The 16,842-nt window shown below is 40.3% G+C and overlaps 1 protein-coding gene and 1 long non-coding RNA gene across 3 annotated transcripts; one reads left to right on the top strand and one right to left on the bottom strand.

Annotated features, from left to right (window-relative positions):
- Window positions 1–408: 408 nt before the first annotated feature.
- RNF7 (ring finger protein 7) lies at window positions 409–7,013 on the bottom strand. 2 transcript variants are annotated; one of them, XM_027091767.1, is made up of 3 exons: window positions 6,702–7,013; window positions 2,963–3,010; window positions 409–1,357 (listed from the first exon to the last, which is right to left on the bottom strand). In XM_027091767.1, the coding sequence occupies exons 1-3, from the start codon at window positions 6,874–6,876 to the stop codon at window positions 1,239–1,241; spliced, it is 342 nt and encodes a 113-aa protein (XP_026947568.1). In that variant the 5' UTR covers window positions 6,877–7,013; the 3' UTR covers window positions 409–1,238. The 2 variants fall into 2 exon arrangements, with proteins under 2 accessions (XP_026947568.1, XP_026947569.1); XM_027091768.1 differs by having other exon boundaries at window positions 6,709–6,905.
- A 126-nt stretch (window positions 7,014–7,139) lies between these two features.
- LOC113612135 (uncharacterized) lies at window positions 7,140–15,479 on the top strand. The gene is made up of 2 exons (XR_003429732.1): window positions 7,140–7,319; window positions 14,364–15,479. It is a non-coding gene; the product is annotated as an uncharacterized LOC113612135 (long non-coding RNA).
- Window positions 15,480–16,842: the final 1,363 nt, after the last annotated feature.

Below are 16,842 nucleotides of genomic sequence, written 5' to 3'. Positions count from 1 at the left end.
TGCGCCACCAGGGAAGCCCTAATTATTATATTTTTAATATTCTTTTATGTATTCACATTCCTTAGATTCAAAGAGATTCAGATTGGCAAATTCTGAAACTGCAGAAGTGAATGGTTAAGATTTTGGTTTTTTAAATGCATAGCAGTAGCCTCTATTATGGAAAAATTCATGGGTTCATAAATTGTGGCTCACAAATTGTTCCTTGATAACTTCCACTGAATGTGAGTTGGTTTGATAAAATTTAAGTATTTTCTTACACTTATGTTTCTAGGTAATAAAGTTAAAATTTTATTACCACCAATGAAAGAGCAAATGAATATTTTTTCAAATTAAACAAAAGCATTCACTTGACAAATTAGCTTATTAAGTTGAAGGTTGTGCATAAAATTGCAATAATGACAATTCAAATGAGGTAAACAGAATAAACCATTTATTAAAACATCGTGTGATAAAATAAACTTTTTGATCCAATGCTACAATGGTAAACATTTTCCCCTCATTAACGTTCCACCTAAAACACAGTTAAATTACAACGCAATATGACTAGATCTTGAAAATACTTCTGTCCTTTACCACTCAGTAATTGAACAGTGAGGTGAGTGCAGATCTAGGTTTTCTTGATGAGTCAGAGACAGAGGATGATAATGTAGAACACCACTGAAATCTCATACAACCAAAGGTTAAATTTTATTTACCCTGTTCACTGGTCCAAACTTTAAATTCTCATAATATCAAATAAAGATTTCATGAATCATCCCCCTCCCTGCCAAAAATAAATATTAGGAACAGATTAAGGATAAGAGTTGGGTTTTAAACTGCACTTTATTTGTTACTATAACATTGTTTTTTTTTTTTAAACTGATCAACCATAAGCATGCAAAAAGTTCTCTTCTGAACGGAACTGCTTCCATAGCTCCTTGGATATCAGTAGGTAAATTATAAACGTTGTTCAACTTATAGTTCTCTCCTTTATAGCACTTATAAGCAGTGTGTGAGACACATACCACAGAGGTAGGAAAGACCATCTTTAATAAATTATCTTCTTAATTGTAGAGAATTTCTGCAAATAAAACTGAAAAAGGCTAACCCATGCCTCTGATGAGTCCCAAAAGACCGCAGATCCACCGCCTCCGATTCAAAGAATTAGCCCCCTGGAGAGTACTAGCCTTTGTAGGGCACCTGATAACAAGATCCACCAGGGCTCCGAACAACTGCACAAAGAACACCTTCCACTGCTCTCATTTGCCGATTCTTTGGACCACCCAGTCCTGCTGGCAGAGAGGGCAGCGATTGTTCTGTTTCACCCACAGGGACATGCAGCAGTTATGGAAGGAATGATTACATTCTCCCCAGACGACTGAAAGAAAAAAAAGAATATGTGACATTACATATTTCAATTTAAATTACCGAGCTCAAAATTCTAGCTTATTTTAGATTATGTAATAATTAGGGTTCATAATCTTGAATAAAGATGGTTAACTGGTCAAAATAATTTTTTCTAGCTATAAAGAAATGGAACCTTACATATGTAAATTACACTTAAGAAATGAGATACACCACTGTGCTTGGGAACTTTCCAACACTGCTTAGAATCTGTGGGTGCTGTGGTGGCCCCCAGTTCCTACATAGCTCCACATGGTGTCTTTCTCAAGTTAGGAGATTAAAAGGCTTTAGCCTTCTTTAGATCCCAGACTACCTCAGTCAGGCACTGACCCTGGAAACCTGTGGGTCTTTATTTTACTGAAAAATGTTCTCCTGATTTTTATTTAGCAAGATATAATGAATTTTAAAATGTTTTTAGCTCATAGCAGGCTATTATAAACAGGTGACAGGCTTCTAAACATTATTAGTTGTACCTCTAATGAGTTGTTTTCTGGAAGTGGTGAGGATCTGTGTCAAGTCATCCACAGGCAGTGACAAACAGACAAACAGAATGGAATTTTCAAAGTGGCTGGCTTTGAAAGAGAGGTCTCTTTCAAGAAAAGGGTCTCTCTATGATCAAATAAGGCTGGCCTACACCTCACAATTCCCAAATGAAAATTTTTAAAACAAACAGAATCGAAGAAAAAATTTTAACCAAGGGAAATCACCCATAATCTGGGATACAATCTCAAACATGGGCTTCATTTATCCCTTGCTTGACCAACTGAGCTATAACAGAACAATAAAAGAAATAGGAAAAAAAAAACAGGAAACAAACCTTTTTGTGAAAATTGGTTGTAGGAGTAGGAAGCTAGGGGACTCATTCTAAGTCTTTTGGGAGGAAGAAACAGGATTTTATCAAAACTACATAAATCATTAAGAAGCTGTATGTAAACCACACAAACACAAAGGTAACCTTTCATTTCAGGAAAATCCTTAAACACTTTTATATAGCAATCTAGAAGTGATGACCTCCAGAACTGGGACATAAAAACCTTTGAGTTGCTTAAATATTTGGCCTAAGACAACTTCTGTAGTCCCAGATGTAAATAAAATTTAACAAACTTTCTATAAACTACATCCAAAAAAATCTTGAGATTTAGAATTGTTTTTACCTCAGTAGAAAAGTTAAATACCGGATCATAAAAGAATATTGAATACTGAAATGCTTTGTTAGAATAAAATCCTGACTGACCAAAACTAACCTGTAACATACTCAAAACTTGAAGGATGTTTTGGCAAGTTCCTTATTTTATACTCTTCTTAATAGAAAAGAATTATTTTTTTTTGATTATCAAAATGTTTACCATGCCCATGTCTAGAAATATAACCAATTCTCTTCAATTAAAGCAACTGAAGGACTTACAGATTAATTCCATTAAGACCATTTGAGAACCAACACATTTTATATTAATAATGGATCACTGCTTTACAGTTTATTTTTGTGTATTGATAAAGTCAATCTTAATTGCAAATTCAAACATCCCCACTGAGAGAAAACCTTCAGTTGAAAAAGCAAGAGAACAAAATTACAACATACCAACACAATCCTCTTGTTTGTTTTCAGCTTGACATCTAAGACAGGCATCTAAAAGTAAACAAACAGCAATTCTCATTCTGATGCTCAGAATGCAATTTTTAAAACCCATACACTTCAAAGTCAAATAAAGGCCCAAAGGGTTAGAGATGTAGATTAAAAGACTCATACTATTAATTTCTCATCTGAACATAACTGCTTAAAGATGAATAAAGTACAAGGCACTCTACTAATTTACTTATGACCATGAGCAATTTCACAAGGGTTACTGACCCTCTATTTTTACAAGCTCTGATGAAAAGACCTTGGATGTAACCACCAGAGAAAAATATGCTATACTCCACTATATTAGGAGTTATAAGCTCACTGGGCATGTTCACACAGATCAACCTTATGAGCAGTTTATTTTCAAGACATCCTTTTAAATAAGCCATGCATATATATTGTATTTGCTTACACACAGATAGAAACTCTAGAATGATATCCAAGAAACTAATAATAAAGTTTACCTGGGAGGGGATGGAACGGGAAGGAGTTTTCACTGTGTACTTTCTCAAGTTTTTAAGTTATGTGACTGTATAATCTCTATAAAAATTAAATGTAAAAAACTCCTAAATACTAGGTTCTCTTTTTTTCTTTTTAAGGAAATGCTCCCTCTGAGCCCAAAGCATTTACCCGACAACAGTAAAATATTTTAATAAATTACCTGGGAGAAAACATGAGGAATGGGAACCAAAAGGGTATACTAGAAGTTTTCAAAATTGAATCCGTACTACTATTTGTTTGATGAAGGAGGTAATATAGAATATTTTAGGAACCAATGAAATGGACTCATTCACTAGCTGAAAGGAGTCAAAGTTGGGTAAAAGGAAGTTCAAACCAACAGAAAAAAATAGTTTTTAACATAAATTGGAGGAAAATAATTCTGTAAAAATAGAAACACGGTGGAGCTGAAGCCTGCTTCTCTTCTTACACTGGATTATGCTCAGGCATTTGTTTGCTCCTCTCTGCGTGCTCTCACCCTTAAGAAAACACACCACCCTGGCCTCTTCAGTGTGGATTAAAAACAACCACCGCCTCCTGAGGCCTTCTTCAATTCCACAATTACTGAGTATCTACTCTGGGCAAAGAGTAATACACTGCCGACACCAAAATGACCAAGTCTGGGTCCCTGGTCTCACCAGTAAATGGCGAGGTAGATAGGCAAACAACTAAATATCATAAGGATCATGATATAAGGGTGAAGACATGGCTCTGGTTCTGTGTAATCACAGAATTAGAGTTCATGGTCCCAACTGTCTCTTTTACAAATTAGGAAAACAAGGCTCCAAAAAGTTAGCTCAAACGTCCACGTTAACATACAGCTGTGGAAGGTTACTCTGGCTCTTCATAACTTGACAGCACTAGCAAACCTGGTCGCCTCTTCCTCACCAGTGCTTGCTCGCTGTGCCATCTGCTCCTTTCAGAATGAAGGGGGGAGAGTGGAAACCCAGGAAGAGAGTGTTAACTACATCAGAGTGGGCTGGCAGGCAAATCTTAGATCCAGAAGTCATAACCAATCATTTAGGCGTGTGAGATGAATTCCAAATATAAAGGACATGGGATTAAGTGGGCTCTTTGTATAATCTAGAAGTCTCTGAATTATGCTTATAGCTTGGATTTAGATTCATTATCAAAAACTGACCTAAATGGCTAAAAATGACTAACGTTGCAGATAAAGGAAAACATTTTCTTTTGATGATGTTCCTAATATCTAAAACAGCACATTTCTAAAGAGTATAGTAACACCTTTCAGAATGATGCTAAAAAACAAACTTCCTTCTGCTGTCACCTGACCACTAAGTGGATTTTAACACCTCATAAACAAAATACAGAGGTCTAGTCCAGAAAACTTTCCTGAACCCAAAGCACAGCTGTTGTAAATCTGTAACATTAATCCACAGTAGCAGAATACTTGCTATAATTAGAAAGTTAATGTGAACCCTGAGTCATTTACAGCCCATACTTTGACTTACTTTAAATATCCCAGGGAAGTTTATTTCTTGCAAAATTGCAACCATTATTTTAAATTTTGCATTTCTGTTTACTATTTTAAAATTTTTCTTTAGGGAGAAAAATAAAATGTTCTTTTAGGAAATTCTTTTTTTTAAACTAAAGGAAATTTAGGGGATAAAATTTTTAACAGTTTGTCGTACAAAAGAACAAAAATCGCCCGGATAAGTGAAAAATGTCACTCAAACTGGAAATTATGATTCTAGTTTTTAAGAAAGGGGAAGGACAAGGGAGCTGTATTGCAGGCCAATAAACTAGGTACTTTTAAAACACAATATAAGCGGATCACATCTGAAATCAAGCTCTTTTAAAAGTAAAAAATGTTTGAATCCCATGGTTGTAAATTCTCTTTAAAACAAATCCTTATGAATAAAAAACATAAGAGCATACTACAGAGACAGTAAATTGAGAAATCGCTTGATTCTGGTAGGTTTCAATTTTCATTCCTCAAGAAGGGAGAGCAATTTTTAAGTTATTTTCTCCAATTCTCTCATTTTTCAGTGCAAGACACAAAGATTTCAAACTATAGAAACCTCAGTGTTCTCCAATTACCTTCAAGAAACAACATTTAAGGCTTCCCTGGTGGCGCAGTGGTTGAGAGTCCGTCTGCCGATGCAGGGGACATGGGTTCGTGCCCCGGTCCGGGAAAATCCCACATGCCGCGAAGCGGCTGGGCCCGTGAGCCATGGCCGCTGAGCCTGCGCGTCTGGAGCCTGTGCTCCGCAACGGGAGATGCTCTTAAATGCAGGAGTTTTAAATGCCCTATTTAAAAACATAACGTGCATTTCAAGAGCACCTCTTCTTCAAGGTGGTCGGAGATCTTAAAACATAAACCATATAAAACATAACGAGATGAAGCTGTTCTAAAAGGTTTCACTTGGTTCAATATTTTTATTAAAAATATCATAGAAAGAAGTAACAGTTATTTGTAAAAGAGGGTTTTCCATAAAGGTCTGACTTCAGGGCACTGTCTTCTCCAAGAAATGGCATCCTATGATAGGAAGGGACCACGAAGGAGATGAAGTTTTATGTTTCTGAATAAAAGGGCTTACATCCTTCCCGTTCAAGCCAAGCGAGTGCTATCTGACCAGTCTCGAATCATCCAGCTTTAAAAGCCAGCAGAACAGTAGCCCATCCAGAAAGGCAACGGCTAGGAACATTTTTCTTCCCTGCGCCTCCTCAGAGCACGGCTAGGGGTCGTTTTTGTGGAAGATGACTCCAGAGCATCACTTTGTTGTGTGTGACCAGAACCACTTTAGTGACCCGCTGACTCAGGGCCTTGACCCTGACCTCTCTGCGATCTTTTTGAAAAGGGTGCCGTAGCTGGCCACACAAACCGAAGTGGTTCCTCTCAGCTCCCATCAAATCGCCTACTTTTATTGTTGTGATCACACCCATCATTACCTGAAATTACCTTGTTTAACTGCACTGCTTACCACCCATTTCTTTCCCCAGAATACCAGTCCCCAGCGCTGGGCGCCTGCTGAACGACCCCACGGCCCCTGGCGGCGGCCGCAGCCCTCTGACCGGCGACAGCTCGGGCGTGGCCCGCGGTCCCCGGGCACCGGGGCAGGGCGACCCGCCCCCACTCCTCCAGGAACAGTCTCTCCGAGGCTCGGTCTGTCCCCTACGCCCGGAGCCGGGCCCGCGGAGGCCGCAGCGCGGCCCGGGCCTCGCGTGCAGCGCTTACCCATCACCTGGACCCTACAGATGGCGCACGTATCGCACTCCACGTCCCAGCTCCACATGGCCACGGCGTTCCACTTCTTGAGAGAGAACATTTTGTCGCCTCCCGACTTGGATCCTGCGCTCCCGGAGTGAGAGGACAGGGCGCAGGGCTCCTCGCCGTCTTCCACGTCGGCCATGGCGGCGGCGCGAGGCCGGCGGCGGAGACGTTGGGTCGCGGGAGGCGGGAGGCTATGGCGGCTCCGCGGGGCCGCCCGACGGGCCACAGCGCCTCCCGCAGGCCGCGGGCCACCGCCGGCCCAGGACTGGGGCCGCCCGCGATTGGCTGGCGCGGCCGAGTGACGTCACGGTACGTCAGCGCCCGCGGCTTCCCGGTGCTTGGGTGTCTCGGTGTCCCGGGGTATCAGCGACCCCGCGCCTGGCCAGCTCAGGGGCCTGAGGGGCCCGGGACCGACTCAGCACAATGGAGGGTTCCACTGCGCATGAAACACGTGTCCTGCTTTATGCCTTCATGACACTTACCGCTCTCAGAAGTTGTCTTGATATATTCGTTTGCCTCCTCCCTCCCAAATGTAAACGGCATCGGAGCGGGCTCCACGTCTTGATCACCACCATCTCCTCGGTATGTAAAAAATGCAGCCTCAGGAGGGGCAGTTATTTGTTGAGTGAATGAATGACGGTCTAGGAATCTGGTTCAACGGTTCTGAAACTTTATGGTCTCGCGACCTCTTTACACTTAAAAATTATTAGGACATTAAAGAACTTTTGTTTTTGTAGGATGGATGTATACATATACACAATCATACGTATATATTTCCTTTTTAAGAAAACAGGAAAAAATTTAAATGTATTTATTTAAAAATAACAGTAAGAAACCCATTACAAGTTATCCTTAGAACAGGAATATCGTGCACTCACAAGAAAGAGTGAAGAGAAATAGCTGTGAATATTGTTATCCAAATAGTTTTGACCTTGTTGGTCCCCTGAAAGGATCCCAGGAACCCTGGGGACTATACTCGGAGAACCTCTGATCTAGTTTAACCTCCTTTTATACGTAGGAATAATGAGGTCCAGAAAAGTGAGTAACTTAAAGAGCACACTGCCCTTCCGTGAAGGTGACAGTTTGGAAACCAGCGTTCTTCTGTTGCTAGCCCAGGGTCTTATTATTATGTTGTGCCAAGTAAAGCAGATAACATCTCTGTTTAAAAGATAAGAGATAAGAAATCTGAGGCACAGAGAGCGGAAGAAGATGCTTGATTACCACTACCACCTAGTGGTGGACACCTGCTGTGTCAGGTTTGGGACTCAGCCTCCCACCTCTTCTTACTGGGCCTAATCATCCCTTCATCTCCTGATGTCAGGCCTTGTGCCTGGGCCAGGACTACCCAAACTCCAGAAATCTGGCAGAGGAACAGGGATGCTTATGCATTTACATAGTTATATATGTAAAAATATAAATGTGGACACATGGTCACATTTGGCTAGATGCTAATGTGTGCTGTTCATTGAGTGGTGCAGTTAGGTGCTGTGAGGGACAGAAACATTCCTCAGGACGGATGTAGTGAGGGAAAGCCCCATGGAAGAGGTGAAATTTGAACTGGGCAGAGATGGGAGGCCTTGGAGACCAGGAAGTGAATGGAGAAAGCAGACCTCTGCGAGGCTGTCAGCTTGAACAGAGCAGTAATAGTGGTGGCAGATGTAAATCTGACCACAGTAACTTTATGAGCCAGACAAAAATACCTGTAAACAAACCTAGATGAACCATCCAAAACACATTTCATTCAATTAAGCTATCACACATCTGACTAGAGATGGCTATAAATGCTAGATAGTTAAAAGAAGGCTGGAACCAGATGAGGATAAAATGCCCCCCGTTGGTGGGAACTGGGCAGTCTGAAAGAGAAAAGGAGGGACCTCACATGAAAGGCTAGAGGATGATTAAGAAGGAGAAATGGCACATGCCCATGCTGAATCTGAACCTGATCACCCTGCCCCTGGATTACTGTGGCCTGACTTCCTTCCTGTCTCTCCTCCCCACTCTAGCATTCAATCTAAAGTGCCTGTTTAATTTTCCTCTGTCCACTTTTCCACTTGGCACTCTGCTGCTCAAAATGTTCCGTGGCCCTGCATTATCACTAGAACAAAATCTAAATGTGCCAGTTGGTCCCTTAAATCCTGCCACCATATAGCCCCAGTCTACTTTTCCAGTAGTCATCCCTAAGCACTCCTCACTGAGACTGTCATCAGATTAGTCGTCTCAGTCATCCAAACACACCCTGGACTGTCGGGGTTTTTTGCCCCTCACATTGTAACATCTCTGAAATTGGTCAGAACGTCTCCCTTCCTGCTCCGGCTACATTGCTTCTGAAATGAGGAAAAATTCACTTATCTTTGTGTCCGTACTGACCACTCTTTGCCACTATTTATTCATTCCTCCCAGAAAAACCATAGCACTTAATTCACTCTTTTGGCATCAGGTCGCATAACAACCCAAAAGTGCTGTTGCTGATGTTTATCAAACAATTTTAAGGTTTTTAAATTGACAGCTCATAAATGATAAAAACCTTAAAATAGGAAAATGAGTATCCAATGGAAAAAAAAGCAAGTACTGTTAATGGACTCTCCAGAAATTGCTACGTATGTACTGCAGACACATAACACATCAACTCATTTAAAAACTTTTTAACTGTGGTAAAATACACATAACATAAAGTTTACCATCATAACCATTTTTAAGTGTACAGTTCAGTAGTATTAAGTACATTCACATTGCTATCAACCAATGTCCAGAACTTTTTTATCTTCCAAAACTGAAACTGTACCCATTAAACAACTCACCATTTCCCCCTCCTCCCTCTGGCAGCCACCATTCTCCTTTCTGTTTCTAAGTTTGAGTAATCTAGGTACCTCATATAATTGGAATTATATAGTATTTGTCTTTTTGTAACTGGTTTACTTAGCATAATGTCCTCCAGGTTCATACATGTTGTAGCATGTGTCAAAATTTCCTTCCCTTCTAAGACTGAATAATATTCCATTGTATGTATTTACCACATTTTGCTTATCTATTCATCCATCAGTGGACACATGGGTTGCTTCCATCATTTGATTATTGTGGATAATGCTTTTATGAACATAGGTGTACAGTTATCTCTTCCTGATCCTGCTTTCAGTTCTTTTGGATATAAACCCGAGACAGGAAGTGGGTAGGGCACAACCTTTAAAAGAATGACATAGGGCTTCCCTGGTTGCGCAGCGGTTGAGAGTCCGCCGATGCAGGGGACACGGGTTCGTGCCCCGGTCCGGGAAGATCCCACATGCTGCGGAGCGGCTGGGCCCGTGAGCCATGGCCGCTGGGCCTGCGCGTCCGGAGCCTGTGCTGCGCAACGGGAGAGGCCACAACAGTGGGAGGCCTGCTTACCACAAAAAAAAAAAAAAAAAAAAAAGAATGACATAGCCCAAGGGCACGACATAAACTGATTAGAACCAAATAGGTCCAAGATGGCTGAGTCAGTTCTACTTGACCTTGAGCATCAGTATATGCTCATTGTAGCACATCAGCACACTAAATGACACACCCCAGCTTCCATGGCAGTTACAAGGACGACCACAAAAGGTCAGAAAGTGAGCAGTGGCCCAGTTACTGGAAATCCTCACCCCTTCCCCAAAATGGCTAGAATAATCTCCCACTCATTAGCCTATGAAATTACCCACCCCAATAAAAACTGACAGCCCCATACCCTCTTGCCTCTCTTGCCTTCCGAGATGCCACACTCTGTCTGTGGAGTGTGTATCTCCCTGAATAAACCTTCTTTCACTTTACTATGGCTCACTCTTTAATTCTTTCCTGTGTGAAGCCAAGAACCCACACTTGGCGGCCATTCCAGGGACTCACCTGAGACCTGGGATGGGACCCTCCTCTCGCGCCCTACTCTCTTTTCTGCAGCAAACCCAGAAGTGAAGTTGCTGACTCATATTAATTCATTGCTAATGTGAAATTGTCACATTTTATTCTCCAGGCTGCTCTTTTTGTTCAGTAGTATGACTAGGGCATGTCTCCATATAAGCACTTTCATATCCACATTATTCTTCTTCATGGCTGCATAGAATTCCACTATATACATTTCCTGTGATTTATTTCTCTGAGAACCAGTTGAGAGACATTTAGTTGTTTCCAATGTATAATTAATAGTGCTGCAGTGAACATCTTTATACATATTTCCTTGCACATATGTGAGAATATATATATATATATATATATATATATATATATAGTACATTTCCAGAAGTAGTATGCCTGCGTTAAGGCCATGTATTCTTCACTTTGATAGACATTGCCAAAAGACCCCTAAATAAGCACAGATTTTACACTCCCAACCAGTGGATGTCGGTGGCAAATCTTTAAAAAGTTATTATTATTATTTTTTTGAGTGGAAACAATTTCTCAGGAAGCCTCACACATTGGATATATAAGTTCTAGAGATTTGTCAAATTGATGTCACTACCCTATAGGCTTCCTTACCCTGACTAACGATTTATACTGTTTCAACTCATGCTCTAATGTTTACTTTTAATGTATGAGGATCTTCTCTTCCTTGCTAGATGCTAAGATCCTCAAGAGTGGACATAATTTACTGTAGTCATCCTCACCTCTACAATTAGTTTGGTGCCTGGAACTTGCCAGCAATTGTTACATTGTACATAGAATGAATGACAGTTTTTGTTTTTAACTTCAAAATGGAGAGATCTTAAGTGTTTTTTTTTCTATTGTTCTTGTGTAGCTATTCTAAATGAAATAACTGGAATCATCAATTCTAACAACACTAATACCAGCCATTAGTATTTTTTGAAAACATACTATGAAACAGGTATTGTCCTAAAATACTTGAGATGTGTTACCTCATTCAATGCTCACCAAATGAAATAGGTGCTATTCTTATCTGTATCTTACATAAGGAGAAACTGAGGCACAGTGAGGTTAACTGACCTGCCCAAAGTCACCTGTAAAGCAGCAGGTTTCCACAGAGAATTCTGGTTCATCTAGTTGCCCAATCTATGCTTTTTATCCCTGCATCATGTACAATTTAACAAATCCAATTTATCATCCATACATTGATCAATGACACCTCTTGCATTTCCCATGGAGCTGTCTGAAATCGTAATGAGGGTAGGGGGTAGAGTGAGCAGAAGTTTCCTCATTTGGGAGAAGATCCCCATTTTTAGGGATGTTGTCTTTTAGAAAATGGTTATTATTTCCCCAAATTCCTATTGTTCCCAACCATAGATATATTTATGAAAGAAGAGTCTTTCTTTCTTAAAGATCATGACTTCCTTCAAATTATAAATTTCACATGCACAAGAGAAGAATCCCACTTATTTTTACTAAGGCATACTTGTGAAACCCACATTTTAGAAAATGACAAGCGTGACAGAACTAACACTACTTTAAACGTTCATAAAAGAGTCTTATCAAATTTTAGAACTTGAAAGGGGTTTGGTTACAGTGAAAAATATTATAGAACAAGCAATATATTTCCAGGCATGGCCATGGAAATAGATAGAATCCATATGGTTATATGGTGTCCATATTCAGTTTTTAGCCTGTGAAAAAATGAACAGGAAATCATAAATAGAAAAAAAGAAAAAAGGAAGTTCAACTTTATATAGTAGAGAGTAAGCATATGTAAACAATTACCCCCCCAAGAGGTAGCACAGCTTCATAAAGAGTTTAGGTAGGGTTTCCCTGGTGGTGCAGTGGTTGAGAGTCTGCCTGCGGATGCAGGGGACACGGGTTCGTGCCCCGGTCCGGGAAGATCCCACATGCCATGGAGCGGCTGGGCCCGTGAGCCATGGCCGCTGAGCCTGCGCGTCCGGAGCCTGTGCTCCGCAACGGGGGAGACCACAGCAGTGAGAGGCCCGCGTACCGCAAAAAAAAAAAAAAAAAAAAAGATAGTAATTAGATATTGAGATGGAGTTACAGAACAATGAATGGCATGGTGAGAAAGCCATGCACGTTTCAATTCCCTAAAAATATTTCGATCAAAACAATGCATACACATAACTAAACAATTAAATAGGGATTAAAAAGTTTATAATGAAAATCAGCAGACCCTCCCCCTCCCACCTCAGCATCCGCAGCACTCTTCTCTAAGAGACAACCACTTTCAACTCATTCAGCTGTTTTTCATGTTTACTGCCTTACTTCAAAGTACTTCTATATTATTTATCAATATTTCCATTTAAATTTTTACATATTTACTATTGTCACTTTCAGCAAACCTTTCAATAGAGATACATCACAAGTTTTAGTTAAATCAACACATTAGATTCATTGGTGTGATCATACATGTTTTGTTCACAGTGTTTCTTTTTCTTACATAACTTTCTTTTGCCTGATTTAATAGTTGCTCTTTTTTTCATTTGCATAGTTTTTTTATGTACCTATTAGAAATATTTCCCCCAATTTCTTTTATTTCTCACATACATATCGTCATTTCTTTCAAAATACTTAAGCATTTCCAATGCTTTATTAATTCCGTTTTTAATGCTATACTCCCCATTTCCAGAGTCCTCCATTTTTCTGACCCATCTGGACTAGGCCTGACCCTCAACCATCTCTTGGGACTCCCTTTTCTACTTTTCTGTATCGATTCTCCTGATTTCTGGATTCTGCATTCTTTGTCTTTGTGATTTATTCCCTCATTTTGCTCAAGCATCTTCTCTGGAAGCCTCCTGAGAATGGATATAGAGGACGTACGGAGTTTGAGTCCTTGCGAGCTGAAAACATCTTTAGTTTATGCTCGCGCTTGGTGAGGAGCTGGAAATGTGCAGAGTTCTCACAGAGCTGCCATGGCCGTGCTCCTTGCCTCTAGCTTTCAGTTAGAAAGCCTGAGGTCCTTCTGACTCCCAGTCCTTTGTGTGCAGTCTTCTTTCTTTTCATATGTTGTTAGGATCTCCCCTTTATTCCTAGCATTCTGAAATGCCATGATTATCATGCACTGTGCTGAAGACTCAGGGGGCTCTTTCAGTATGCAGATTTATGTCCCTTGGTTCTGGGAAAGTTCTCCATTTATTCCTTTGATAATTCCCTTTTGTCACTTTTCTCTGTTCTCTCTTTCTGAAACTACGAGTTAGATACTGGTGCTCTTAGACTGATCCTGTTGCTCATATTTTCTCACCAGTTTTTCATCTCCCTATCTTTTTTTTTTCTTTTTTGTGGTACGCGGGCCTCTCACTGTTGTGGCCTCTCCCGTTGTGGAGCACAGGCTCTGGATGCGCAGGCTCAGTGGCCATGGCTCACGGGCCCAGCCACTCCGCAGCATGGGATCTTCCCGGACCGGGGCACGAACCCATGTCCCCTGCATCGGCAGGCGGACTCTCAACCACTGCGCCACCAAGGAAGCCCCATCTCCCTATCTTTTGTTCTACTTTCTGAAGACTTTCTTGACTTCATTTTTCAACATTTGTTTTGAAGTTTTTATTTTAGCTATCATTTTCACTTTCTAAGAACTTAAAAATTTTTTTCTAATCTTTTTTCATAGCAGCCTGTTCTTATTTTATAGATACATTATCTTCTGTTTTACTGAGGGTGTTATAACTAATTTCTTTTTAAAATTTTCTGCATTGTCTGTATATCTTCAGGGTTCTTTCATTCTCTTTGTTTCAGGTGTGGTTTCCTGTGTTGGAGAATTGCCTCACGTGTCTGGAGATTCTCAGATTTCTGTTCACAGTGAACCACGAGGATTCCAAAGGCTGACAGGAAGCTCCTGTGTATGTGCAGGGCTTGCTTACCTGCTAGGCTTCTTTGAATGGTGAGGGAGTGTCCAGCTGTTAGCATCTGGAATTCCTTTCTCTGGGGCTATTCAGTTTCTCAAAGAATACCCCAGTCCTCTACATGGCTATCAGCCTTCTGGAAGCAAGGCAGACAAAGAAGGCTTGGGTGAAGGGAAAGGCTGAATCCCAAATGTGTAGAATTTTCCTTACTCCTCCTCTCTCCAGCTTCTCGCCTCACCCTCATTGCTGGGTGTCCTGCGTCTGCTGAAAGGCTGTTTAATCTTTCCAGAGAAAAGTCCCTAATTGGTCTCCCCGCTTCTGCCCTTGCCTCCCCTCCAGTCTGTTTTCAACTTAGAGCTGGAATGGTCCTGTTAAAATGTGGGTCAGATCAGGTCATTCCTCTGCTTAAAATTCTCCGATGCTTTTCCATCTCAACAGAGTTAAAAACTAAAGGTCCCCTGCCCTCCATGCTTACTTCTTGTCTTATTACTTTCCCGTTTTCTCTCACCCCATTCCAGCCATGCTGGCCGCCTTACTGTCACTAGAACACACCAGGTAGGCTCCAGCCTTACGGCCTCTGCACTTGCTGTTCCATTTACATGGAATGTGCATTCACAGATATTTACATGGCTTGCTCCCTCGCTCCTTTGGGTCTTCACTCAAATGTCCCTTCTTAATACAGCTTTCCCTGGCAGCCCTAACTAAAATTGCAGCCCCCAGCCCCCAACATACACACACTATCTCCTTATTTTGCTTTACTTTTCCCTTAAGTATAATCCCCATCTGATACACAATAGTATATATTTTCCTTCTTTTTGAAGTTGTTAGTTTACCGTCTGTCTATTGTTGGTTTGCTGTTACTGTCTGTCTGTCTTTCACTAGGAAGTAACCCCCACGAAGGCAGGAATTCATTGCTCAATTCACCAACATCTAGAACAGGGCCTGGCACCCAAGAGGCATTTAATAAATGTATGTGAAAGAAATAAATAAGAATAACTAAATGAAGTGATCCTGAAGTATTGTTTTGTTTGCTTTAAAAATATTAGTTGAAAAACAACCCTGTAAGATGTGGATAGCAGTTTGTCTTTTTATTAACTTTTACTTAAACAAGTGAGGTTCCTGATGTTTCTGAGGAAGGTTTCATTGTGTGTATTCCATCGTTAAAAGTAGGTCATTAAGAACTCCTTAGTAGGCTAATATAATAACCTTAGGGTGTTAATTTGGATTTCATGAGAGAAGTAGAATTAGAAATTAGCTTGATAACTTGCTAATGATAAGAACACAGAAGCAATCAGAAGAACATTAGTTCTATAATCAGTGATATTACTAATTGCTTTTAATGTTTAAAATGATGTCATTGGGGCTAAATGGCAAGATATTTTCCCTATGAAATCCAACCAGGTAACCCTATTTGAAGAGTCTTTCTTGGTGTTCAAAGCAACAATCTGATTGAACTGCTCCATCAGAAATATCTCAATTATTTTGGGTCAAAATATGGATGCATTAAAACTACGTATATATACTACCACATTTGGGAAAAAACTGACTTCTTGAACTAGAAATTACATTTTAATGTTTTTTAGATGAGTATTTTCAGTTGGTATTTCATGATCATCTTCCTATATGTGCAAATTGAACCATTTACTAAGCAAGCACAATGTTTTGCAGCTCCAAATACATACTCAGTGATAATTATTTTCCATCAAACCATCTGAGACCACCCATCATTAGCACCTACTACAGAGATGGTCAGTAGACTGCCTGCAGCTTTATAATGTCTTCTAGTGCAGTGTGTAATGAAAAAGTTGCTGCAGTGCCAAGAAAAACCAAAAGAAATCATTAACCTGCCATCAGTTTATTGAGCGTAAATTAGACTTAAATTTGAATTCATTTTAACAGAATAATTCTGTTGAGTTTGAATTCAACTCAAATGGACTACAAAGTAGCTGTTCTGTTTCTCTAAAAATAGAGGGATAATCTTAAAATCTTGGAATCATTTGATTGGCTGTTAAGAAATGGCAATACGGTAGTTTTAGTTTAAAAGTGGCAATGAAGTAGACGGTAATATAATTCTCTCTAGAACTGCCAGTGTTAAAAAACTGCAATCTAGAAGTATGTCATGCCTCTAAAACTGTTTTATTATAGAAATGATAAAAGACTGGATGCTTGTATCACTTAATTCTCTCCACATAACCTACCAGATAGTGCACCAAGATTTCTCCCTGCTTTTGTTAACGCTGAATTTGGACTTTCAACTGTGTTTATGATGTCTTTCATTAGGCTTTATTTAAAATGACGTTTCCTCATCTCTCCGTCAGCAGTGAGATTGGCTATTGTTAATTCTGGTCATGCGTATTGTGAAGGACAGGACA

The sequence above is a fragment of the Aethalodelphis obliquidens genome, unplaced genomic scaffold (assembly GCF_003676395.1).
Source record: "Aethalodelphis obliquidens isolate GAN/ISIS:26980383/991018 unplaced genomic scaffold, ASM367639v1 scaffold72, whole genome shotgun sequence".
NCBI classification, from domain to species: Eukaryota; Metazoa; Chordata; class Mammalia; order Artiodactyla; family Delphinidae; genus Aethalodelphis; species Aethalodelphis obliquidens.
Note: the sequence above shows the minus strand (reverse complement) of the source record. Positions and strands in the feature narration are given on the sequence as shown.

Excerpts from the sequence above, each read along its gene's own strand:
- RNF7 (XM_027091767.1), bottom strand. The coding sequence starts at position 6,876 with ATGGCCGACGTGGAAGACGGCGAGGAGCCCTGCGCCCTGTCCTCTCAC. Across the intron at positions 3,011-6,701 it reads CTGTAGGGTCCAGGTGATGG|ATGCCTGTCTTAGATGTCAA; the intron begins GTAAGCGCTGCA and ends GTTTACTTTTAG. Across the intron at positions 1,358-2,962 it reads CAAACAAGAGGATTGTGTTG|TCGTCTGGGGAGAATGTAAT; the intron begins GTATGTTGTAAT and ends TTTTTCTTTCAG.